General features: G+C 38.6%; 1 protein-coding gene across 3 annotated transcripts in view; it reads right to left on the bottom strand.

Annotated features, from left to right (window-relative positions):
• Positions 1–215: 215 nt before the first annotated feature.
• Positions 216–26,768, bottom strand: part of Rb1 (RB transcriptional corepressor 1) — a 131,528-nt gene continuing 104,975 nt past the window's right edge. For 2 of the 3 annotated variants that reach the window (XM_087584953.1, NM_017045.2), the window contains 10 exon segments: positions 22,895–23,010; positions 20,321–20,466; positions 19,027–19,172; positions 12,657–12,761; positions 11,481–11,594; positions 11,215–11,378; positions 8,231–8,261; positions 3,904–4,046; positions 3,257–3,306; positions 216–2,044 (listed from right to left, as the gene is read on the bottom strand). In XM_087584953.1, coding sequence (XP_087441079.1) covers positions 1,971–2,044; positions 3,257–3,306; positions 3,904–4,046; positions 8,231–8,261; positions 11,215–11,378; positions 11,481–11,594; positions 12,657–12,761; positions 19,027–19,172; positions 20,321–20,466; positions 22,895–23,010 — 1,089 coding nt within the window. In that variant the 3' untranslated portion in view covers positions 216–1,970. 3 annotated transcript variants of the gene reach the window in all.

Below are 26,768 nucleotides of genomic sequence, written 5' to 3' on the forward strand. Positions count from 1 at the left end.
GTTTCTGGCAGAGTCTCACAAAGCATACAACTTTATATACAAATTCATTTCATAAAAAAGAAGGTAAAAGGGAACAGAATATATATTAATATATTACATACCATGTGTATGCATAAAACACATTTCCATAAATCCGAGGGTCATCAGAAAGGATAAGATGTGGAAAGAAAGCTTGTATACTGAAAACACTTAACTCAGAGACCGTATCACACCAGTAAGGCTCTTAACAACTAGTTTATTGTAAAATAGACAAACTATTATAGAAAATAGGAACATAGCAATCTGAATGTATAGTTTTAACCAGTACAAAAACAAAAGCAGGGTCTGCAGTTTTAAGAAATCTTAATAGAGGATCTCTGAAAATTCCTATGATTCTGTCACTAATTCTAACTTGAACTTACTAGCAAAAGACCTAGAAGTATGGTCAGCCCTTGACCTAAACCTAACTAACCTGTGTGATGGCCATGCAAAACTCAATGAAGAAATGGGGGGAGCTGTCTACGGCCTTTGTCATCGAGATAACTATCAACCTAGTAAAACTGAAACTAAATTGAGGACAAAGTAGAAATTTGTTTTCTAACAAGACCAGATTTCTTTTCAAAAAGTATGGAGTTTAGAAAAAATGATTTTCTTAAATGCTAGCTGACGCTACCTTAAATACCGCCTATTTTAAATTATAGCATCTCTAAATAAGTTAATCCCACAAGATAATGTAAACACCTTTAGGTGGGGGGGGGGGTGAAGGGAGTGCCTCTTCTTTCAATGCAGCTGTTTTAGTCTGAAGCTTCGGCACAGCTGGATTAGAAATGCTGTGGCTTTGAAGAAGCCAGTGTTATTAGACCAGATTGGCTTAAAAAAATAGATACCTGCCAGTTCAAAAGACCCTGGAAGACATGTACCATTCCAGAGGGAACACATCAGCCCTGGATGCAGAAGAGCAGAGTGAACTGTTGAGATGTGGTTAGACACTTGTATGAGGGAAAACCGAAGGCTCCTATAGTTAACGGTCTGCTTACAGAACATAGTTAAACCGAAGGCTCCTATAGTTAACGGTCTGCTTACAGAACATAGTTAATTTGTATCTTGATTCCTCAGGACCCAGAGACATTAGAAAGTGCACTTGGGTTGTACTGTACTAGGGTCCTCTGAAGTACAGTTGTGGCCAGACTTGATTTTCAAGTACTACATGGGTACTTAAAGATTCAGTGATCTGAAAGATTAAAAGAAAAAACAAACCTGGAGTATTATCAATAGTCTTCAGTTTAAAGTATGAGTTGGATGAATAAAAGAATTGGTTCTTAGAGGGTCTGAGGTATGAAATCTGTGTCAGTAGTAAGACAGTATCATATGTTTATACTTTTTTTGCTTCTATTTCAAAGGTAAAATGTGTGAAACAAACATATGGCACATTAGATTCTAGTATTAAAACAAGTCCAATGTGTACAAATTAGTACTTTTCCCCAGTTTGTAACAATCTGTTTCAGTAGAGGATTCAAGATAATTTGGTTGAATGTGGACAATCAATCAACTTGCATTTGGAAGACAAGACACATTTTCTAAGGATATTCACGTTAAATTAAAAAATACATATAAATTAATAAAACCAAGAGCAAACATCACACATGTGCCACAAGGAAAGGCAAAGTAGTCAGCCAGATGTAAGGGAGTTGCTAGGACTCCCTCCAGAGGCAGCCTCACTTCTGAGGGCAGCAGGCTCCTGTTGGAAATGCCAACAATCTGCTTTCATATTTTAAATGGCATGATCTGCACAAGATTCTCAATCCTGTGTACTGTCAATTCTATACCATTGATTACAACATTGAAGTGGCTTACAAATCACCCACATAAATATTCAGCTGTACCTGCACATTTTATATCTATAACATGAGCAGAACCTGGGAACTATAGTCACATCCATGAGACACGAGTCAGGTGTCCCGAGGGTCTACAGTGTTAGGGTCCTGAGATCATCACTTTTCCTCCTTGTTTGAGATTTCCATGCTATCATTCAGTTTCTGCTTTTGCATTCGTGTTCGAGTAGAAGCTGGAAAAGCAACAAGGAATATTAAGAGTGCTGAAGGTGCAGGGTAAGTGAGCCAGGGGCTACCTACCATGTCTGCCGTGCTTAGGTTTTTAGTCTGCACATGGGGTCTTGTGAGGTGGGGTGGGGGGCACATAAAAGATAAAACAGAAATGTAATAATTCATATAGCATATTTAATTTTGGTTCAAACAACACACTTAAGGGAAAGGGGCTTTAAAAAGTAGTCAGAGTACAGTTTTGCTGTGTGCTTTTCTATGGTAGCTGCCATGCATGTCCAGTGCCTGCCCGTAAGTCCTCATCATCCTCAGTGGCACTGCCCCTCACCGCTCCTAAATATTTCTACCTTTTCTAAGTCCCTTTCTTTGCCTATTACTGGATCTTTCAGCAGCTACACTTACTATCACAGCTATGTACCTAAAACAACCAGAACACTTAGCAAATACTGCCTCCTTCCATCTACTTAATTTTTTATTAGTTTCATAATAGCTTAGGGTGAAATTTAATTTGTCATAATATTCTAAAACTAACACTCATTTTATTGATTTATTGTCTATAGAGACTGTCTGTTGCAGGGCTGAGAAGTTAACTCAAGACCTTGTGCATACTGGGTAGCAAACTCTCTGTCACTCAGTGACAACTCCTCACCCCAACATTCTAGACTGCTGTCACACTGACAGACCTGATCCTAATTTCCAAAGTAATGAAAATCTCTGTTTGAAACTGTCTAAAAGCCTGGACATTAAGGAAGTTTAACAAGCCCCTGATGGTCTGTAGGTGCTCCATGGGTGGCCCTAAAGTAGTCTGCATACCACCACTCAGTGGACTCAGTGACTATGAAAAAGGAAGAGGAGATAAAGCTGGGAGTGCAATTTAGGGGGAGGAGCCTGGGAGCCTGGGAAGGTGGGCAGTGAGGGGAGGACATCATCAAATCATATTGTATACATGAATGAAATGTCAAAAAATAGTATTTTAAAGTACAGATCAACATCAATTTAAGACTATTCAAAGTGTGCTGACCTGCACTTTGTAGAACACACACAGCCTACCAATGTGTGAGGTAAATTGTATACTCCTGTGTGAACTACTTTTTAAATGCGTAAATAACTCTGCCTCTTGAAGGAATAATGTGTGGATTCTTTCAGAGTAAAAAGGCTTTCTTCAGTGAAATCAACTCCTTCTTCCCTGTTTGCAAAGTGAGAGAGTGAGAACTTACTCATTTCTGCCAGTTTCTGTTGGAATTTGGACTCCGCTGGGAGATGTTTACTGCAGAGTAGGGGAAAAAGAAACAAATTTCAAAAGCATGCATGCAACTTCCTTGTAACTCTGTTGTTTTCAATGACATTTTATGCTATTTCAAAAGCTTCTAAGTGATCTAAAAAATATGTCACAAATTTATGATCTTATACATTTTTAGTGGTTCTTATAAAGCACAATTCAGTATTTTTCAAGAGTAAAAATTTTTTAATTTAATATTAAAACTAACAAATGTGTATCAATAGCTGTGTAAGTCCATGTTTAGACTTCTAATATCTAAGTCATCGTGAATTTCATGGACAGCAGATTTGCATGGTACTTTCCACTGTGCCACTTTACACGTAGTATGTTGTTTTCTCTTGTGTTTTCCAGACGAGGTCTCACTATGTAGCTCTGGCTGCCTTTGACCTCCTAGAGATTGCCTTCCTCTGCCTCCCAAGTGTTGGGATTAAAGGCATGGGTCACCTTGGCCCATATCTATTCTCTCTAGTTGCTCTCACAAAGTGGAAAACTGGCAGGAGAAGGCCTGAGGGGACTCAGGAGGATGCTGACACCAGCTCTGTGCCCTGCTCAGCTACCTGGAGCCAGCATCTCAATGGTTCCTACCTCCCGTCTGCTTCATCGGATCCTTCGATGTCAAAGCGCAGCTTCTTCAGGGGTTTGGGGGGATTGCCGCCTTCAGCACTTCTTTTGAGCACTCTGTCACTGTTACACACCATCTGGTTTATTTTCTGGAACTTCTCGGATGTCTATAAATTACAGAGTTCTTATTTTAAATCATTAAATAACAACATTTTGAAGTTAGCAGCTGCAAATTTTATTTTGAGATACACCAAAAGTTAGGCAGAAGTAATCTCTTCATTTTAATTCTCTGCCTTACTGGACTAAGTGACAGATTTTAGGACAATTAGCACAGCGATGCCAATTCTGCCTTCATTAGACACCCATTCCTCCCCTCTTTCCCAAGCGGCTTTGACTGTGTCATCCCCATGCTGTCAAGCACAGGCTAAGCTTATGGCCATGAAACCAGGGCTTCCTCACAGGAGCAGTAAAGGTGGGTCAGATTTCTAGAACTGAAATTAAGAAAACAAATACAAAAACCTTTTTAAAAGAAGTTTTGATGTGGAGGATTACATAGCAAGAAGGAAGGCCACAAGGAACTATGATTTCCTTCCTGAGTAGTGTGTTGGTGCATCAGATGTTGATAGATTACAAACCATCACCAACAATGGCATTTGTTGAAAAGTTGCAAATTTATAAGGGTTTTTAACTTGAATATTCAAAGACGTCACAATTTTAATCCAGGCAATATTACTAGACATGTGACTTTGGTAAGACACACCAGACCTGGCACATCACCTGATCTTACTCAGTAGATAAGTATGTGGAAACAGTCTGTCTCTTAGCTTCCATTTCAAGACTGTCTCAGGCACGTATATTATATGTTACTTGAGCCAACAAATGAAGTCAGACTTTCTTTTTTTTAAGTTTTATTTATTTTATGTATATGAGTACACTGTAGCTGAATCAGACACACCAGAAGAGGGCATCTAATCTCATTACAGATGGTTGGGAGCCACCATGTGGTTGCTGGGATTTGAACTCAGGACATCTGGGAGAATAGTCAGTGCTCTTAACCGCTGAGCCATCTCTACATCCCGAAGTCAGACTTTCAGATAGAAGTTAAATATGATCTGATTGGTACATCAGATAGGATCAGCTTCATTTAATGAAAATATATTTAGAGTACATATGCAACATGACAGAAGCTAAGTCCCATGGCCTTATTAATATGTGGATGAATAGATACTTTCTCCATTGTTTTACTGGCTGTAGAAAGCAAAAACTTGGATGGCCTGTTACACATCTGCCTTGCTTGAGGTGGTGTTCCTGCATGAATCCACAGCTCCTTTGTGAAGCCCAGCAGCTATAGTCTGGTCTTGAATCAGATGTCACAGCACTGAGTATTTATAAAATGAACTTTTACATTTCATTTTGCATACAACTACTAGAGCAGTGGTTTTCAACCTGTAGGTCAAGATCCCTTTGGCACACCTTTATCTCCAAAATTATTTATTACAATTTATAACAGTATCAAAATTACAATATTATATGGCAATAAAAATACTGTTATTGTTGGGGTCACCACACTAGGAGGAACTGTAGTAAAGGTCACGGTGTTAAGAGGGTTCAGAAGCACTAGAGTGTGCTTTCATGTATGCACACGGACGTTCTTTCTTTCTCCTCTTTTCCTGTTTCCCTTTTCTTTCTCTCTTTTGTTTTCCCCTAAAACAATATTTATTATATATCACTCATGCTGGCCTACAAACCACCATGTAGCCCAGGCTTGTCACAAACTCTATTTTAATTTTTTTCTCTTTTTGAAACTAGATGTTCATACAATATATTTTGATCACAGTTTCCCCTCCCCAACTTCTGAGATTCCCTCCATTTTCTCTCCCACTGAATTTATACCCTTTTTGTCTCTTGTGAGAAAACAAATAGGCATCTAAAGAATAATAAAAATGAAATAAAATAAATATGACAATACAAATAAACAGAAGTAAAAGAGTCAAAGAAAAAGCATGAGTTACACATATAGATACAGGGACACAGGTCTGTACACATAAGACTCCCCTAAACACACAAACCCAAAAGCTGTAATTTATATACAAAGAAAAAAGCCCTATGAGACAAAAATGAACTTCTAGATGCCATTGAGTCTGTTTTGTGTGAATTATCTACTTCTGGGCACGGGGCCTGCCCTCATGCTTAGTTCGCATCCTTTGAGAGGCGCCATTAGAGGGAACTGATCTTTCATTCAAGTAGTCATAAATTCTTGATCCTCCTGCCACAGTCTCCTGAGATTATAGATATTGTACAGAGCCATATTGGATTTGGGCCTAGCTGCTTTTTGACTGCATGGTTCAAAGTGACTAGGTGACTCTGGGCTGTTTGGCCACAGATATTCACCCCTAAGATGACTGCCTTAAGTCTTAAGATTGTTGAATGAAAGCCTCTCCCATGAATTTACGGCACAGGAAGATAACATTCAAGGGATGCCTCAGCTCCCTTAGCAGATACCTGTTCCCTCCTGAATCAACACCTGGTGTCTCCACCGCCTGACCTCATCAGACACCTGACCTCATCGTCTACCGCCAGACCTCTTTGCCTCCAGCAATCACTACCTGTATCCGCACCTCCCCCTCCTCTGTGTTTCACAAAGGACACTCCCCCTACCTGAAAGCCTTAAAAGCTGTAACGTTCACCCCAATAAACGAGACCTTGACAACAGAATCTTGCTTGGTCTCCTTCTTCTCTCACCCCCCATTTAGGCCCAAGGGTAGCGCCCCTTCGGGACCCTGAATAACTGAGTCCCCGCTGGCGGGGACAAGATATAAACCATTGTGCTTGTGAAACCAATTATTTAAAAACAAAATTGTACTTATTATTGTAATATATGTGTGTGTGATGTGTGTGAACGTAAGCATGCGTACCATGGTGCATGCACATGCCACCATCAGAGGACAAACTGTAGGAGTCAGTTTTCTCTTGCCACCTTTCATGTAGGTTCTTGGGATCAAACTCAGGCCACTGGGCTTATGCAGCAAGCGCCTTTACTCTCTGCACCATCACACTGTCTCAGTTCCTTATTTATCAGAGAGAGATTAGCACGAGAGGAAGCAGAGGGAGTGGGAAGTGGGGTGAGTAAGCACATGAATAGTGTGGGAGTGCAGTGGCGTGTGTGGAAGGAGGCCAGTGCTGCAGCCATGCTGCTGAGGCCATGTTGCTTCATTCCAAAGTACCCCATTTCAAACCATACATGTCAAACCATAAGTTACTGGTTTTCAAAACCTTTGTAAACATTTATATGAGATTATATACATACATGTGGTATCATACAAAGATATGTGCCCTTTGTCTTCTGTTCCTGCTCCTAAAACCCTTGGAACTTCCCAAGTGATAAGTGAGATAGGCCATCTTTTGTTCCAATGGAGCCTCCTGACAGGCACCTAGATATTATCAACATGGGGTCAGAGGATCAGAGACAAAGCTGTGTTTAGAAGCTGGGAAGCTTCGATTACAGTTCCGAACCTCCAGGGTGGGGAAAGTAGGCAGACATTGAGTTAGTCAACTATTTGTACAAAATGCGATCCTTTAGCATTAGGCTTAGGAGTACTCTGGAGTCGCTGACTCCGCAGGAACAGGTTAGAAGCCCCAGTGGACATCACCCTTTGTGTCTCCTCTCCTGGCTGCTCATCTCTATCTTTTGTAATAAACTGCTAATGGTCAGTAAACCATTTTTCAGACTGTTTCAAATATTCTAGAAAATGGTCCAACTAGAAAGGAAAGATATTACGGGGATTCCCTGACTGTTGGCCAGTAGGAAACTGGTGTAACCCAGGAACTTGCCACTTAGGACTGGTGCCTGGAAGAAGTTAATGACCTGAGCCCTAGAACCTGTGAGATCCAAAGACTATTGGATAATCAATCAAACTGAACTGAACTGGAGGACACCAGCTATGCATACAGAGTTGGAGAATACATGTTTCACTTTAGGAGTACGGTGAGCATAAAAACACTTTACATGTGGATATAAATGACTATTTACATGTATATTATATAATCTCAGAGAAATGCTTAGAAAAAACTTGGCAGTTTCCCAGTTATGAGTATTATTCAAAGATAAACCTGTTTTGAAAATAAATCTGAGATGGCCTAAAGGACCTATCTAGGCAATAGCGCCTTTAAGCTCAATTTATGAAAATCTTCTATTTCTTTTTTAGCTGCAATATACATCACTGATGTTCATACAAGATGTTCAACCACTAAATTAAGGACAGTGCTGGGGCACACAGCACTGTCATCGTACAGCCCAGTGTATTTTATATAACATTCCATGACACCATTGTTCATATAAAGAAATACTCACCCCAAATGATTCACCGATTGAGACCAAGATTCTGTCAAGTTAAGATAAAATGTGAGTTAGTTGTGAGAACAGACACAGACTGTGCAGATGTGCCGAGATGAACATAGACACATCAACCACCACAAACCAAAGGCTCCCTGTCCCTATACCCACTGACACCTCATGTCCATCAGTGGATTGTTGTACTAGTACTAGTGTGATTAAAACAGAGCTAGTAAGAGGTCTTTTGTGGTTGTTCTGGTGCTGAGAATCAAACCCAAAGCTCCAACATTCTAGTCATGCATTCTACTACTGAGCTACACCCCCAGCTCTCTTCGATTTGCAACCAGATCTCTATGTTCCCAGAGCATAATTCTGCTGTGACCCACATTTAAAGAGGATTTTTAGAAAAATTTAAGATTGTCTTTACTTAGTTCTTCATAAATCAACAAATGTAATTTCATTCTAATTTAAGTTTCATTTGATACAAACTTACAGGTCAATAAATTAAAATTTAAAGGACCAGTAAGATGGCTCAGAAGGTAAGCACTGTGGCAGGAGAGAATGACTCCGGCAAGTTGTGCTCTAACCCCACACGTTCACAGTAGCATTCATACGGCCCCCACATAGATAAAATAAATATAAAACAAAACAACAATAAAAAGGTCTGCTGAGGTGGTCCAGCAAATATAGGCAACTGCTACACACACCTGGCAACCTGGGTTCCGTCACCGAAACCCACATAAAGATGCACAGAGAGAACAGACTCTACAAACTCTTCTCTGACCCTCGCATGTTGGCATGGCATGCAAGCAACACTCGCCCCAATAAATATAATTTTATAATGTGTGCTTATAAATAATAAGATTTTAATTAGGATTTATACTGGTATATAGTAAATGCTACTTTTATGTATCCTATAATCAGAGATACTTATCCCATTTGTCTTCATTTCAACCACATTACAGGGGTTGAACCAGGCTGTGTATGTGTAAGCTAGAGCTCTATCACTAAGCTCCATCCCAAACCTTCTTTGGCCTTTCAGACAGGGCCTCACAGAGTTGCCCAGCAGGCCTTGAGCTTGTGATTCTCTGGCTTTGGCCTCCCCTCAGCAGCTGAGATTACAGGTCTATGTTACCAGACTTAGTTATAACTTATATTTTTGATAATCAAGTTGAAAAAGTATTTCTATATGTAGCTCAATAAAGAACTAGTAGCTATGTAAATTTTATTGTCTTCCATTTCTTTAGTAAGTGACATCCTTCCATGTATATTTGATCAATCAGAATACCTAAATATGTTGCATGGTTCTCTAAAGCCTCATCAGTGATGTGCCAGTTAGGATGTTCATGATTTGACTCTTCCCCAGCTAAAACGAACACCAATGCATGCTGGGCATGTTGCCTCATCCCTGTACTTGGGAGACTGAAGCAGTGAATTTGAAGTTATACTGGGCTACATATTGAAGATATAGTTTCAAAGAGAAAAAAAATTAAGAATGTCAATGGGGGGATAGGAACTTGGAAGAGGGGAGGGTAGCAATAGGAATGTAAAAAGAATAAATTACTAAATTAAAGGGAAAAAAGAATAGCAATACAAAACTGCTTCTGATTAAGATCAGCAAACAGCCATCATTTTTATCATAATGTGGATCACTTATCACTATCAGAAACTTCCGATATACATGCCATGTCATGCAGCAGCATGGCACTCTGTGAATTTACTTCAGACATGTGTGACATCTTGGCATGTTACAAGGTGAGCTGAGGCTACCTGCACACAGACATCAGCTACAAAGAGCATCATACAGAGAGAGGGATCTAGATACACACAGGAGCTTCCATTCATGTTCTTCTACAACACTTGAAAACTTAATCACAAGTGTACATTATTCATGTAATTAAATACACCATACAGATATCTGCTTAAAAGGTAATAAAGCTCTTCTTCTCGTTTACTTTCTTGCCCACCAGGTGCAAACTACATGTACTGAAAACTTCTGATGAGATGGCATTAATTATATGAGTTAATTGGACTTCTACTTTAAAAACATTCAGCCAGTTTCAAGTAGCCTATGATAACACATAGTTAATGTAGTGAAGGACTTCAAAGCCAGAGACATGATTTGTCACTGCACAGAATCTTTCATCTGAGAATTTAATACAGCTTCATGTTCATTTTGCTTGAACCAGTGTCTTTCTGAAACAGAAATGTCTGATGAAATGTAAGAAATCCACCAGTAGAATTAAGAAAGGTGGGTTTTCCTGACAGTAATCTACACTTAGTAAGATATCTTCATTTTAAAAACATACTTACTTATTATAATTACTGTGTGTGAGAGTGTGAACAAGCATCTCAAAGTCAGAAGCTGGTTCTCTACTACTTCTATCCAGAAATCAAACTCAAGTCATTAGTTTGTGTGGCAAGTACTTTTACGGGTGGTACATATTGCCAGCCTTGATGACTCCATTTTCAAAACAAGCAAAATACTAAGATGCATACAGTTTCCAGTACATTTTGAATAAAGATTCTGGGTATGATGGTACACACATTTAATCCCAGCAATCAGGAGGTAGAGGCAGGTGGGTCTCTGGATATGTACCCTGCCTGGTCTACTTAGCAAGTTCTAGGCCAGCCTAGAGCTACATAGTGAGACCCCGTTTAAAACAAAACAAACAAACAAACAAACAAACATGTTAACCTAAAATGCTCTACATTGATGGCTTATAAAACTACTAGTGTTGAGGCACACATGAATACTGACTGGTTCTCAGACTATACACAGAAGAGACCTAGCAGCTGGGTAAGCACAAGTAATATACAAGCCCATCCAAGCACACACCTTTTCTTTGCCCCCCCAATTCTTTTCACATATTTACTTAACGCACATAAAGAAAGCAGACATCCAACAGCCTATCCCGTTTTGAACTTTAAGAAAGCTTAAATCAAAATTGTCAGGTTCAGCATTACTGTTTTCAGCATTCCCTTAAAAAGGAAACACCAACCTTGATCTTGGAGTCATTTTTGTGGGTGTTGGCAGACCTTCTGAAATTTTATAAGGACTCTTTAGGGGTGATATATAGATGTTACCTCCAGGAATCCGCAAGGGTGAACTAGAGAACTTGTAAGGGCTTCGAGGAATGTGAGGTATTGGTGACAAGGTAGGAGGCTAGACCCAAAACAAAAGGAAAAAAGATCATTGAGCTAATGTTTTGGTGGGATCCATTACTTTGTCATTAGATTTCTCCAGTTAAAGAATATTTCAACATACCCTGGTGGAGGCATACTGTAAAATATTTGTTTTTAGTCTCTGCATGAAAACTGAGTTGTAGAACACTATAATGGAATCAAACTCCTCTTCTCTGATCAAAACACGTTTAAAGGTCTGAGGAAAAAAAACATGTTAAATAAATTTAAGAACTTCTCTTTAACTTTTCTTTTAAAATAGTTGTACATAGTTTTATTTAAAAAACACATTTTATACAGAAAATAATAATCTACAAAGGCTCCCTTAGACTAAAATTATAGATACTCTAAATATTTAAAGTGACCAAGCTGATCCAGAGAAGGGGCCTGGAAGCCACAGACAGATGCTGGCCACTCTACAAGGAAGGTAGGCTGTGCTTACCAAAGCCCGGCACCATCACCACTACTACACAGACAGTATCCACTGGCCTGTAGCAGCCTTCAACCCCTCATCTAAAGGGTTTAGAACATGGACACCATGCTCTTGCAAGAAACAGACATTGTAAGTAGATTTTACGAACAAACCCATTTTTATTTTTATAAGCAGGGTCTAGGTTTGCAACTTTGTCCTTGTGATATCTTCTTCTCACTTATCATTCTGAGTAGGAATTATAGATCTGAGATACCAGGTCCAACTTGTATAAATGTTAACTTGGTAAAACTAAAGAAATTTTATAGAGTATCTCTGTAAAACAATCTATATAACTAATTTAGAAAATAACTCCCAATATACGAGTAAAACCAAACTGGTTTGTATCACTTTCCAAAAATACAATGACAGACTGAAACAATAACCCAGGATTCACTGTGCGTTCCAGGACAGTGTAAAATGTGTGTCAGACTAAGTGTGATTACCATGATAGCATCTCTGTGGGAGAAAAAACTAGACACACAAAATGGGCTTGCACTGGGAAATTTTATATCTTTATAGGGATTCACTTACAGTATCTTCTCCTGTGAAAAATAAAAACTAATATATTATGTCAAAGTTAATTTCAAATATCCCAGTTACTACTATATAAATATAGTATTATTTATGAACAGCAACTATGGATTTAGATTTCATAGTTTGCCATACTTTTATACTTCAGTTACAAATAATTATAAAATTAAATAAGAATATATAATCTCTATTTAACAACTGAAGCAAACTATGAATACTGATTTATTTTTCAAAGTCTTACCATGAGAAACTACCTACCTCCTGGGCAGCGTGAGGAAGATCCTTATACGCAGTTACGATGATTTTGAATTTAAGGTCAATGTTTTTCACCTTGCAGATGCCATACATAGAACACATCATAATCTAACAAGTAAATGTGACAGAGGCATAAAGGACTTTATTATGTCACCTTGCTTTTTAAAGTATTATTAAAAGAAGGAAGTTTAATTTATTCTGAGTTTTCCCCTTATTCTGAGCTGTTCGAAAGTCCATGTAAGGTGTTTAACCAGACATTTGTATCTACAGAACAAAATGCAAGCAGCTAACTCAGTCATGCACAACTGACTACCAAGGCTGTAAGTCACCCTGCCTTAGGCTCTCGTTCTTTAGTTTGAATCAAAAGTGTTGAACTAGAACAAGCTCATTGTATGATTAATGCTGTTTTAAGATTGCATGAAAAGTCTCAAGCTATCAAATGAACTTAGTGTAATAATCTGGGCAGTGAGGAAGTGCTGCTGACAGACACATTGCTAATGGGGTTGTGATTTGTGATCTGAATGTAGAGTGGATTCATTTTGTTGTTCAATTTTTATTAGAATGTATCCTTATGATACATGGATTTTCTGTTCGGTATCTTTCAATAAAACAATATTTAAAATGCAAAACTAAGATTTGAAAATGATTTTCTGGGGCCTTAAATATCAGTTTTTAAAATACGTATGAGGGGTTGGGGATTTAGCTCAGTGGTAGAGCGCCTGCCTAGCAAGCGCGAGGCCCTGGGTTCGGTCCCCAGCTCCGGAAAAAAAAAAATAAAAAAGAAAAGAGAATAAAATACGTATGAACTGGTTTTGGCCTAATTCAAGTGTTCATCATTTCTGTAACATTTTTGCTCCCATCGGCTATTGCTGAAGAAGCTACTCCCCAGCCCTGCTCAGGTTCTGGTGCCTGAACTTCACCCTGAGAATGCCATTTGTGAGGCAGTACACTAGCTGAGATTTCTCTTCTACTTTAAAATCTTAAAGTATCACTCACAAAACTCTGAATTGAAAAAAAAAAATCTAGAAACCTGTATTTCTCTTTTATAAAAAGTGGTAGCAACATAAAATAATAAATATCTATATAAAAAGTATACTGCAGGGGCTGGAGAGATGGCTCAGCGGTCGGTTAAGAGCACTGACTGCTCTTATGGAGGTCCCGAGTTCAATTCCCAGCAACCACTTGGTGGCTCACAACCATTTGTAATGGGGATCTGATCCCCTCTTCTGGTGTATCTGAAGACAGCAACAGTGCACTCACATACATGTAGTAAATAAATAAAATCTTTTTTAAAAAAGTATACTGCAACTTATACATCTAAATACATGTAAATTATAATAATTCCTTGCTTAAAATATCATTCTTGTTGGGAACATTACCAATATCACGGAAATAAGAGGCTTATATGAGATTATGAAGATAACTAAGATGAAACGAAAAAGTTCCTCAAGCTATACAGAATGCCAACATTGACTGAAAAAATAAAAAAGCTAATTTTGAATTATTAAACAGTAAAGGTTCACAAACAAAAGTCCATAACCATGGGACCTCATTGGTGAATTCAGCAAAATTTCAAAAAAAAGGCTCAATATTAATAATAATTCTTCAAGAATTCTTCTAAAATTAGAAGTTCCCAACTAATTGTATGAAGCCAATACTTTGCTGATACCAAAATCACACAGATCAACACAAAAGTGAAATAAAAATAATTTCCTTTATTATTAAAGAGACTAGAATGCATAAGAATATAGTTAATAAAATTAATATAAGACTAGTGATCTGAAAACTTTAAAACATTATTGAAAGAAATTAAAAACTGGCAGGTGGAAGGGCATTGAATATGTATGGATTGAAGACCACATGTTAAGATGGTGACATCCCCCAAACTGACATATTATTCAGTGCAATTTCTTTCAAAATCTTCAGAGAAAATGACAAGCCAGTCATAAAACTCATGTGGAAATTTGAGTTTCAGGACAGTTAAATTGATCTTGCAAAAACAACTAAGTATAATTGTGTCCCTTTTTTTCCAAAAAATTAGATTGCTATAGTAAATAAGACAGTGTATTCTGACCAAAATAGCTACATAGATGAACAGAACAGAAATGAGTCTCAGGAATAAACTTGTACATTAAAAAACAAAACAAAACAAAACAACAACAGCAACAACAAACACAATAGACTTTCAGCAGCTGTCAACAGAGAAAAAGAAGGGAAAAAAGCCCGCACATTTCAAGAGATGGTGTGGGTACAGTTCAGTGAAGTGTTTGCCACAAAGTAAGAGGCCCTGGATTAGCACCATGGAGAAACAGGAAGAAGAAAGATGAGGAAAGGGCAGGGAGTGGTGCTGGAATAACTAGTTACCCCAACACCAAAATGAAGCAGACACCCTCCCCTGCACTCTTGCAAAACTAAGTCCAAGTGAACTGAAACTTAAATGAAAAAGTGCATGCAAAGCTCTTGGGGAAAACGAGGTCTTGATGCCTTCAAACTTGACAAAGTTTTTGTTTATACATCAAAATACCAGTAAGCAAAACAAACAAAAAGACCCCAAAAACCAAAACCAAACAAACAAAAAGACAAAAAAAAAAAAAAAAACCAAGAACAAAAACAAACCAAAAAAACCCAACAAAAACAAAACAAAAGATTATAAGGACAATTTATAATACTCAAGTGTCTCAGATAAAACATTTTCACAACATGTATTTCATAGGAAAGTACAGAACATATTTTTTTAAAAAAATCATTGCAGCATTTAACTCCAGAACTGAGGAGGCAGACTTAGGCTGATCTCTATTGAGTTTGAGACCTGTTTGTGCACCATCATGCTCAGTGAGGAAGAAGAATCTTGCTGTTTTTTCAGAAAGGATTTTAACACACACTTCTCTAAAGAAGATGTTCAATATAATTAGCTATCAACTACATAAGCCTGTAACCCCAGTCCTGGGGCATCCAATGTCTCTGGCCTACACAGACACTGAAACATGTATATACCCACAGAGAAACACCCACCCCACACACACTTAAAAATAATAAATCTTTAAAAATAAAACATAAAGAGGTAAAGCCGTGTTAGAAAATAAGCCAGCCATTTCTCAAAAGGTTAAAAATTTATCATATGACCCAGCAATTGTACTTACATATACACAGGAAAAATACAAACCTGTCTCACAGACCTTATATATGGATATTCACACTATTATTTATAATAGATCAAAAAAGAAACAATTCAGTTTCTATCAGCTGATGAATTGTAAACATAATGTGGTATGTGACAGAAACTACAACACATATGAACCTTGAAACCGTGCTCTATAAAAGAAGTCATACTCAAGGCTGCGGATGGAGCTCAATGGTAGAACACTTGTCTAGCAATTGCAAGGTACGCAAACACACACACACACACACACACACACACACACACACACACACTCCCCTACACACATACACAGCCTAAACATGAAATTACGTATGATTCTATTTATATAAAATGCCATGGTTAGGCAAAGCTACAGCAAAAGAAAGTAGATTTGTGTTGATGAGGGCTCTTAGAAACCAGATTTTCTCTTTGGTGTGATAAAATGGTTTAAAATAAGATAGTGTTAGTAGCTATACTAAAAACCACTGAATTATACATTTAAAATGTATGCTTTGAACGGTGTGTGAATTACAGTACTAAACTGCTACACGCAGAGAAAGGAAGCTGCCTAGTCTGTTTATAAGCCCTGCTTTCCTTCCCGCCCTTCCTCCCTGTTTTAGAGTGTATGATTCTTTTTAAATCTCTTTTTCTTACTATGGTTACAGCACAGTGCTTTGTGTATGATAGGCAAATGCTTCACCTCTGAGCTACATCACCAGCTCTTTTATTATTTTGAGACAGGGTCTCACTAAGGGGCCAGGCTGGTCTTGAACTAATCATGAAGTGCTGGCAAGTATTCAAACTTGTTAAGTCTTTAGCCTCAGCCTCTCAAGAGCAGTTGTAATTACAGGCATATACCATCACTCATGGGTAGATAGCTGGCTGGTCCCTGGTTCCTGTCATTTCCACAATAACATGAAATCTAGCTTATCACAGTACAGAAAAGGTTAATGCTAAATGAGTTATTTGGCAAACTGAAGAAGATCTCAGAAGATGGAAAGATCTCCCATGCTCATGGATTGGCAGGATTAATATAGTAAAAATGGCCATTTTACCAAAAGCGATCTACAGATTCAATGCAATCCCCATCAAAATACCAATCCAATTCTTCAGAGAGTTAGACAGAACAATTTGCAAATTCATCTGGAATAACAAAAAACCCAGGATAGCTAAAACTATCCTCAACAATAAAAGGACTTCAGGGGGAATCACTATCCCTGAACTCAAGCAGTATTACAGAGCAATAGTGATAAAAACTGCAAGGTATTGGTACAGAGACAGACAGACAGACCAGTGGAATAGAATTGAAGACCCAGAAATGAACCCACACATCTATGGTCACTTGATTTTTGACAAAGGAGCCAAAACCATCCAGTGGAAAAAAGATAGCATTTTCAGCAAATGGTGCTGGTTCAACTGGAGGTCAGCATGTAGAAGAATGCAGATCGATCCATGCTTATCACCCTGTACAAAGCTTAAGTCCAAGTGGATCAAGGACCTCCACATCAAACCAGACACACTCAAACTAATAGAAGAAAAACTAGGGAAGCATCTGGAACACATGGGCACTGGAAAAAATTTCCTGGACAAAACATCAATGGCTTATGCACTAAGATCAAGAATCGACAAATGGGATCTCATAAAACTGCAAAGCTTCTGTAAGGCAAAGGACACTGTGGTTAGGACAAAACGGCAACCAACAGATTGGGAAAAGATCTTTACCAATCCTACAACAGATAGAGGCCTTATATCCAAAATATACAAAGAACTCAAGAAGTTAGACCGCAGGGAAACAAATAACCCTATTAAAAAATGGGGTTCAGAGCTAAACAAAGAATTCACAGCTGAGGAATGCCGAATGGCTGAGAAACACCTAAAGAAATGTTCAACATCTTTAGTCATAAGGGAAATGCAAATCAAAACAACCCTGAGATTTCACCTCATACCAGTGAGAATGGCTAAGATCAAAAACTCAGGTGACAGCAGATGCTGGTGAGGATGTGGAGAAAGAGGAACACTCCTCCATTGTTGGTGGGGTTGCAGACTGGTACAACCATTTTGGAAATCAGTCTGGAGGTTCCTCAGAAAATTGGACATTGAACTACCTGAGGACCCAGCTATACCTCTCTTGGGCATATACCCAAAAGATGCCCCAACATATCACAAAGACACATGCTCCACTATGTTCATAGCAGCCTTATTTATAATGGCCAGAAGCTGGAAAGAACCCAGATGCCCTTCAACAAGAGGAATGGATACAGAAAATGTGGTACATCTACACAATGGAATATTACTCAGCTATCAAAAACAATGACTTTATGAAATTCATAGGCAAATGGATGGAACTAGAGAATATCATCCTGAGTGAGGTAACCCAATCACAAAAGAACACACATGGTATACACTCACTGATAAGTGGATATTAGCCCAAAAGTTTGGAATACCCAAGATACAACTCACAAACCACATGAAGCTCAAGAAGAAGGAAGAACAAAGTGTCAGTCCTTCAGTCCTTCTTAGAAGGGGGAACAAAAATACTCACAGGAGGAAATATGGAGACAAAGAGTGGAGTAGAGAGTGAAAGAAAGGCTATCCAGAGACTGCCCCACCTGGGGATCCATCCCATATTCAGACACCAAATCCAGACACTACTGGGGATGCCAAGAAGTGCTTGCTGACAGGTGCCTGACATAGCTGTCTCCTGAGAGACTCTACCAAAGCCTGACAAATACAGAGGAGGATGCTCAAAGCCAACCATTGAGATGAGAACAAAATCCCCAGTGGAGGAGTTAGAGAAAGGAATGAAGTAGCTGAAGGGGTTTCCAACCCATAAGAAAAACAACAATATCAACCAACCAGATCCCCCCAGAGCTCCCAGGGACTAAACCACTATCCCAAGAGTACACAGGGATGGACCTATGGCTCCAGCTGCACATGTAACAGAGGATGGACTTGTTGGACATCAATGGGAGGAGAGGCCCTTGGTCCTGTCAAGGCTGGATGCCCCAGTGTAGGGAATGTCAGGGCAGGGAGGTGGGAAGGAGTAGGTGGGTGGGTGAGGGAGCATCCTCATAGAAGCAGGGGATGCGGGATGGGATAGTGGGGTTTCTGGAGGGGAAACCGGGAAAGGGGATAACATTTAAAATGTAAATTAAAAAATATCCAATAAAAAATGAGTTAAATGTTAAAAAAATAAGCAGGAAGAAATGATGGTGAAGTGACTGATTTTCTTACCTGGTCCAAATGTCGGTCTTTCATGAGCTCATACTCATTTTCCAATGTATGCTGAAACAGAGTCCAGATGATGTGTTCTAGCTCTGGGTGGTCAGACAGAAGGCGCGCACACAGTGTATTTAGTCGGAGATATGCTAGACGGTACACTGCAGACAGAAGGGGAATGGTGCCTGTTTACTCAATTCATTCTCAATTATGAGTGGATTTTTTAAAAAACATTAAATTCCTTTATAATATTGTTAGTAGCATTTCAACAATCCCCTAACGTCTAAGGCTATTTTCCTTGTGAATAAATGATCCCTGGTATTAGCAGTTACATAAACATAGGCAGTAACGCTTGCTGAAGTAGCTATCACATTATGAAACCAAGGCAAAAGGGAAAGGTCATATGATCTTGTGAAATTAGGCAAACAAAATAAGATTTGCTTTGGTTCTGTTGGCAATTATTCAGCATAGATGTTGGAAATTTCCACTAACAATATTAGAGACATTATTTTTTAAAATAATGGAATTGCAAGTGATTATTCTTTTTCCTAATCCTAAAAGAAAAACTCCATACCATGTATTTTGGTTTAAATACCAATAGAACATAAACTTGACAATTGTAAACGTATTGGTGCAAATGATGGTGGCGGAAAGTTTAGCTTAAGTGTACCACTACAAATACACCTTTTGAGAGAAGGAATCTATATTTTTATACATTTACTTTACATTTACCCATGGATCCTTTAAAGAATTGCATAAACAGAACTGTTGAACGCTAACAATTTACCCCTGAGAAGGGCTTGTTAAAGGATCCTACTGTAGATTTCTGAAAGAAGCAATCTAGGTGGTATCTCCAGTTTCGTCACTTATACAACCACGGGATGCTGTGAAACTTGATGAGTAGACTTCTTAAATATCCTGAACACCCAAGAAATATGTCTGTACTGGGCAATATCACACTGTATTATCTAAACTCTACACATGCATTTGAGAAGCAAAGTAATATTGGTGTATTTCCAAACACAAGTTTTAAGACAAAACAATGGAAGCAACAACACTAAGGTCAAATTTTCTAGTGCTTACTATATGCTAGCTCTTGTTTAAAGCATTTTATATGCACTAACTATCCCCTAATCCCTATAAGTTGATATTATTGTAGGGTATGCTATTATCATTTTTTCATTTATAAGCAAAGAAACCAAGACATAGAGATTTCAAGTGCTTTGCCCAGTATCACATATCCTAAGTACTGGAGGCAAACTCAACCTAGTCCGTGAGTCCATGCTCTTGAAAGCAATCTTCAACTGACCTTTTTTGTAAAACAGGGAAAGGGAGGTAGATTTCAATGGCTTCTGAGTATGGAAGGCTGAGGCTGCTTGCGTCTCTGTATTTGCCGCAGAATTTACACGTGTAGTAGAAGTTCTTTTCTTTGGAGATCTTATAGGAGAAAGATACCTAGATATGTCCAAAGGATAAGTTTTCATTTCATAGCACACCATGAACTGTATTTGCTTATACTCATGTAATCAGATGTATCTCACCTGTTGGACCTAGCGGTCCACACCACACTCCATGAATATCTCACCTGTTGGACCTAGCGGTCCACACCACACTCCATGAATATCTCACCTGTTGGACCTAGCGGTCCACACCACACTCCATGAATATCTCACCTGTTGGACCTAGCGGTCCACACCACACTCCATGAATATCTCACCTGTTGGACCTAGCAGTCCACACCACACTCCATGAATATCTCACCTGTTGGACCTAGCGGTCCACACCACACTCCATGAATATCTCACCTGTTGGACCTAGCAGTCCACACCACACTCCATGAATATCTCACCTGTTGGACCTAGCAGTCCACACCACACTCCATGAATATCTCACCTGTTGGACCTAGCGGTCTACACCACACTCCATGAATATCTCACCTGTTGGACCTAGCGGTCCACACCACACTCCACGAGTCAGCTGCTTCAGGACAAGCTGGGAAAGCTAGCTCCACAGGAGAGACGTGCCTCCACCTTTCCAAACTCCATGCCCTGACTTTCCTTTCTTTCCTTAACTGACAACTGTAAAATTACTTACCTTGTACAAGAACAGGGTCTCCCTTGAGTTCTAGATGCAAATATGCAATTATGGAATGGATAGTACTATTTGGTCCTCAGGCCTTCTATGGCTAAAACAGAACTCTGAATTCCTTCACCTAGTCTTTCTCATCTCAAACAAATGTCACTACATCACATCTAGTGTGTCAAAGTAAAAAGCCTAGGGATGAAATTTTAAAATTTCTGTTTGTTCAGTTCTTTAAATGTGCTGCAAGTCAAGTCAATATAAAACCTGTTATTTCTCTCTCGAAATACATTCCGGCCCCTTCATTTCCATCTTTAATGTTTACCATAGACCGAGATACTTAAATCCGCTACTTAAAATATTCAGTCTTTGAACTTTTCTTTCCATTTTCCTAACTTGACATTTCCTAGCCCTCAAGCCCACCTATATTTCAAACAGCCACTAGATAGTCTCTTAATACAAATTAAACAACGTTGCATTTGTGTTTAAATGGTTTCCTACTACCTTTATAAAATCTAGGAATTTAGAGAATCTAGCCCCAGTGTGCTGCTTAAATCTTACATTTACTACTCTTACTATGACCCATCCACCCTGGGTTTCTTTCTAGTCCATAATATAGACGTTTTCCCAAAAGAGGAATATTTGTCTGGGTCAACATTCAGTTGCCTTTCAGGTCTCCAGGCAAAGTATCACTTCATCAGAGAAAGGGAAGCCTCTTTAGACATCTTCCTCCCTCCTCAGGCTCACACGCATGTCATTCCAGTTGTTTCATAGCGCACGAGCACTCTAAACTAAACTCTTCCTAGGTTATTTGTTCACTGCTTCCTTCCTCCAAGATGCAAAGCCCATCAGGGAGAAGAACCAGGCTATCTAATCTTACCAGTGACTGGCACTGTGCACCTAGCACTTAACAAATAACCATTTCCTCAATTACAGGAAAATATAAAGCTGACTGACATGAAAATATTCCCTAACAAACAAACTCATGCAAGAATACACAGTCCCTGTGAGCTAGAAATACTTTGGGTGGAAGTTACCACGAAAATGTATCACAGGGAAATGGTTTATCACAGAATGCTGTATTTCTATACAGAATCAGGCAGAAACATGAAGCACATTTCTATGAAAGAAGTAGCTAGAGGGCTAAAAGAGCATGGCATTGTGATCAGACAACTTGGGTTTATTTATGTACATCTTAAGCAAATTCCCGTATTTCCCTCATTGCTACTTTACAGATAACTGGTGCTGATACAGTATCTTCTACCTTACGGGGCGCGTGTGAACATTTAATGAGAAATGTGAATCTGAAGTATGTATATATGTAAATGCCCCAAATACAAGGCACCTACTAAATGTTCGCTGTTTCCTCTCTCAGCATCAGCACTGCACAGTAGTGATGTAACAGTCCACACTACTCCACACCTATGCTGTGCCGCACCCCAAATGGCCTGATACATGTTCTCTGAAAACATTTCCTGCTTTCTGGCTGTTACAGATACAAGTGAGTTCTGGCTCTTGGGATATTTCCTCTTGCTTTTTCAATTTTCATGTTGAAATCCTATCTGAAGCGGCATCATCTGTGTCATGAACAATTCCCCACCACACCAATGACATGTGATTCAGCAACTTTGTACTTCGTTATTTGACCTTATTAGGTCAAGTATCTTATATTCCTAACTCTTAAAGCAAAACAATATCCTAAGCTAAACTCCAGTCCTACAATTTCTATATCGTGCCCTGAGTTTCCCTTATGGTCAAAGCATCTTTGCAGTTTGAATGAAAGACAAAATGCATTTTTACTTACATATCTGCTGCAGTGTGGTTACTCTGGAGAGGGAGGCTGAGAGAACAAGCAGACTCAAGGTGATCAGGTCCTTCCCCATCCTTGGACTGCTTTATGAGATCAAACAAAGGTGAATCCTGGATAAAAGAAAATGGCAATATAGCAACATCAGCAGGTATGGTTTTTCTGAGTACATATAAAAACCATGCTTTGTTGTTGCAGAATATTTGATCACACTGTGAACCTGTGATTCTGTTATTTATTGAAAAATCTTGTTTCTAGTTTTGGTGTGGCTCAGCCCTTAGCATATACCATTAGTTCCTCTGGCTGGAATACAAACATAACCTCTACACACCTTTAGTCTCAAACAATAAAGGTAAAGTTAGTTTGTAGAAGGAAGCAGCCATGTTTAAAAGTGATGTCTAATTGAGTGGCAGACAAAAACGAAATCACAGGAAGACTGACAGAATGGGATATGCCCAACTCTCAAGAGGATAGTAGGGGAAAAGGAAGCTACTGGAGAGAGCAGTGCGGGGGGGGGGGGGGGGACGGAGGGAGGAAGGAGGTGGAGGAGGAAGAGGAAGAGGAGGCGGAGGAAGAGGAGGCAATTGTACTAGGAGAGTTATAGAGAGAGGTTGTAGAGGGAGCAGGAGTCAGAAGATAAGAACACATTGCCAACGTTAGTATGAAGCCACACAGAGCAATTCAGAGATGCCAAATTGGAAACACTCAGCTTGGAGGAAAGTTTGAGCCACAACAGCCAATTTGAACCAGCGATCTAGAGTTTAGAAAGAACAAGAAAGGATGAGCTTATTCAGCAGTAAGTCTAAGAGGCTGAAAACATTCTAGGCCTAGATTAGAATGTATAGAGGCCAGAAGCTTCCAGGACTAGGCCCAGGTTAGCATACAACAATTACTCAGAATAGAAAGCACGTTTACACTATGTGACATGGTAAAGTACTATTAATTTTAGGCAGAATGAGAGCCTTTATTCCATTTGAAATTCTTACTTGTGAATTTTGACACTGTGTACATGCAACACAAAAATAGAAAAATGTATAACCTTAAATATTCCTCCAACATGCATCTTAGCTTTTGTTTTTTTAAATATTCACTTACCAATAATAAGATGTATTGGTGATAAAACCCAAGTTTAACTACATGATTCATTTATGCTTCAAATATAACTTATACACATGGTAGACTATAATTTGTCAACATTTTAGTTGCATTTTTTTGTCTATGATATATCACATGTGGTTGCACCATGTTTGGATGTACAATGTTTTAGATTTGGGCTGGAAAACCCAGAAGTAGAATACCTTCTTAGCCTGAATAAAGCTTTACACCCCACCCCCAAAAGAACAACAAAAGCTTTGGATTTTGAATTTCAAATTTCAGAGCTTAGGCTAGAGATGTGAAATATTATTAGAAAAGAAGGTAAAATTTAGACAAAAGTTACACAAAATATTCAAAGAAAGTAGAGAAAAGAAAATAAGTTTATGGGCAGAATAACGAAAACTGAAAACAACTAGTATTTAAAATAACAGCTAGACCTCTGGTAAAGTGGATAAAAAAGAGAAAGAAGAGCTAATTAGTGTTAGGAACTGAAAGTAAAACATAATATAAAAGATATGAAAGGTCTTAAACAAGGAACTTAAAATCTTATGTTAATAAATTAGAAACCTTACTACAAAAACCCTACAAATATTATCAAAGCTCAATGAAAAATAATATAATTTGAGTAATCTTGTCATCACTAAAAATCTGAATCAGAGCCAGGCAATGGTGATGCACACTTTTAATCCCAGTCAGAGGAAGACAGAACTCTGAATTCAAGGCCAGCCTGGTCTACAGAGCTAGTTCTGGGACAGCCAGGGCTACACAAAGAAACTTTATCTTGAAAAAATAAAATAAAATAAAATAAAATAAATTGAATCATAATTTAAAATTGCTCCATAAAGAAAAGCCCTTTATTGTTTTATCAGAAAATTTTTATCAAAACTTCAAATGAAAGATACCTTGCTTTTAGTTGAACTTTCTACGTTGAGAAAATGGAAACATTTCCATATCTCCTTTTATGAGTCAGTATATCACAAGAACTTACAATGCTCCCATGTGTTATTAAGGGGAGACTTCGGAACTGACAGAAACCCAAAGCCTGAAGTGGGAGAAACAGCTCAGTGGTTCTAAGTAGGTGCTGCTCTTACAGAAGACCCCAGTCAGTTCCCAATGCCCATATAAGGCAGCTCACAAACACCTGTAACTTCAGCTCCAGGGGACCCAACACCCTTTTCTTGCCTCTGTGGGCATTTGCACATGCACATATATACATGCATGCAGACACATAGACACACATGTATATGCATAAATAAAAATAAAATAAATCTTAACAAAATAGAAATTGCAATGAAAAAGAACAAATTCTGAACCCATAAACAATAATAAAGCCACAATTAATCACATTAAATTCACTCTTTAAAAATAAGCAGTGCCAGTGAAAGGTGGTAAACGTAAGAAATCATAAACTACTGAGTAAAGAGAATGGACAGGGGATATCAGATATAAAAACCTGAATGTGGAAGATATAAGTTAAGTGGTAACCTACTCACTGTATGATAAAATAGTAGATGGAAGCCCAAGAGTAAGGAAAAGCAACAAACCAAATGAACTCTCTCTCTCTTTTTTAATAATTTGATTTTATGTGTATGGGTGCTTTATCTGCATGTTGCACCTTGTGAATGCAGTACCTGTGGAAGCCAGAAAGGGTATCATATGTCCTGGAACTGGAGTTACAAGTGGTTATGTGCCATGTGGGAGCTGGGAATCAAACCCAGGTCCTCTGGATGAACAGATAGTGCTATTACCCACAGAAACATCTTTCCAGCCCCCCTATGAACTCTGTATCCTCTAGAAGGTCTGGAAGCCATGTTACCAGATACCTTGGGCAGTGAGGCAAAGAGGAATTAGCAACAGGAAGATCGGCAGAAGTTCACCTAAGGCTAAGCTAAACAAGACATTTGCCTCCTCTTTTACCTATAGTGATAAAAAAAAAATAGAGATTTGGTGAGCATAAAACATAACTGACTGTCCTGAAGTCCAGACAGTGTCTAAAACGGAGCTACTATTCTAAAGAAGGGAGCATGAAGGAAAAGTTATGATCACGAATATTACATATTCCAGACTGCTCCCCGTATCCACAGCTTAGGGTGTTTGAGACTATGACCATGCCCTCCAGGTATGAAAACATAAGCATCAAGCTATTCTAGGAGGAAAGAAAGATAGATATCAGCAAACCAAAGACTTTATAAAGGAATTAAATTCATGCAACCCTCCCCCCAACTCCCTCCTGTGTAAACACAGCCTCCAGCTAACTTTTAGTGATTTACAAGTGAAAGACAATCAAGTAGTTCAGGCAAGTTTCTAGTCTGAAAGCACTAAAGCAGAACAAACAAAAACCACCTTGAGAGAAAACATTTTAGAAAAGAATTATAAAAAGAAAGAAAACCTGTTGGAGTGATGCTTTTGTACACTGTGTGAAGATGTGTCTGTCCTTTGCCTGCCTAAGGCATCTTCTGAGTGGTTAAAGTAAAAAGCCTATGCCCTATAGCAAAAGCAGAACAGTAAAGTGGGACAGGAAGGAACGAGAGGTAACTAACCACTCAAGTGGCAGAACTTAGATTACTATAAATGGAGTTATGAGCTAGTTGCAAAACAAATCTACTTTTATAAATAAATGTAAGTCTCCATGTCACTATTCAGAGCAAGAACAGGTGGAGAAAGGACCATGATTACAACAATCCATTAAATTAATCTACTGAATGGTCCTTTTGAAAAGCAAGTTACTCAAGTCTAAGTAATCCATTCCCAAACGATATGTTTTCTTACCCATCTT

The sequence above is a fragment of the Rattus norvegicus genome, chromosome 15 (assembly GCF_021556685.1).
Source record: "Rattus norvegicus strain SHRSP/BbbUtx chromosome 15, alternate assembly SHRSP_T2T, whole genome shotgun sequence".
NCBI classification, from domain to species: domain Eukaryota; kingdom Metazoa; phylum Chordata; class Mammalia; order Rodentia; family Muridae; genus Rattus; species Rattus norvegicus.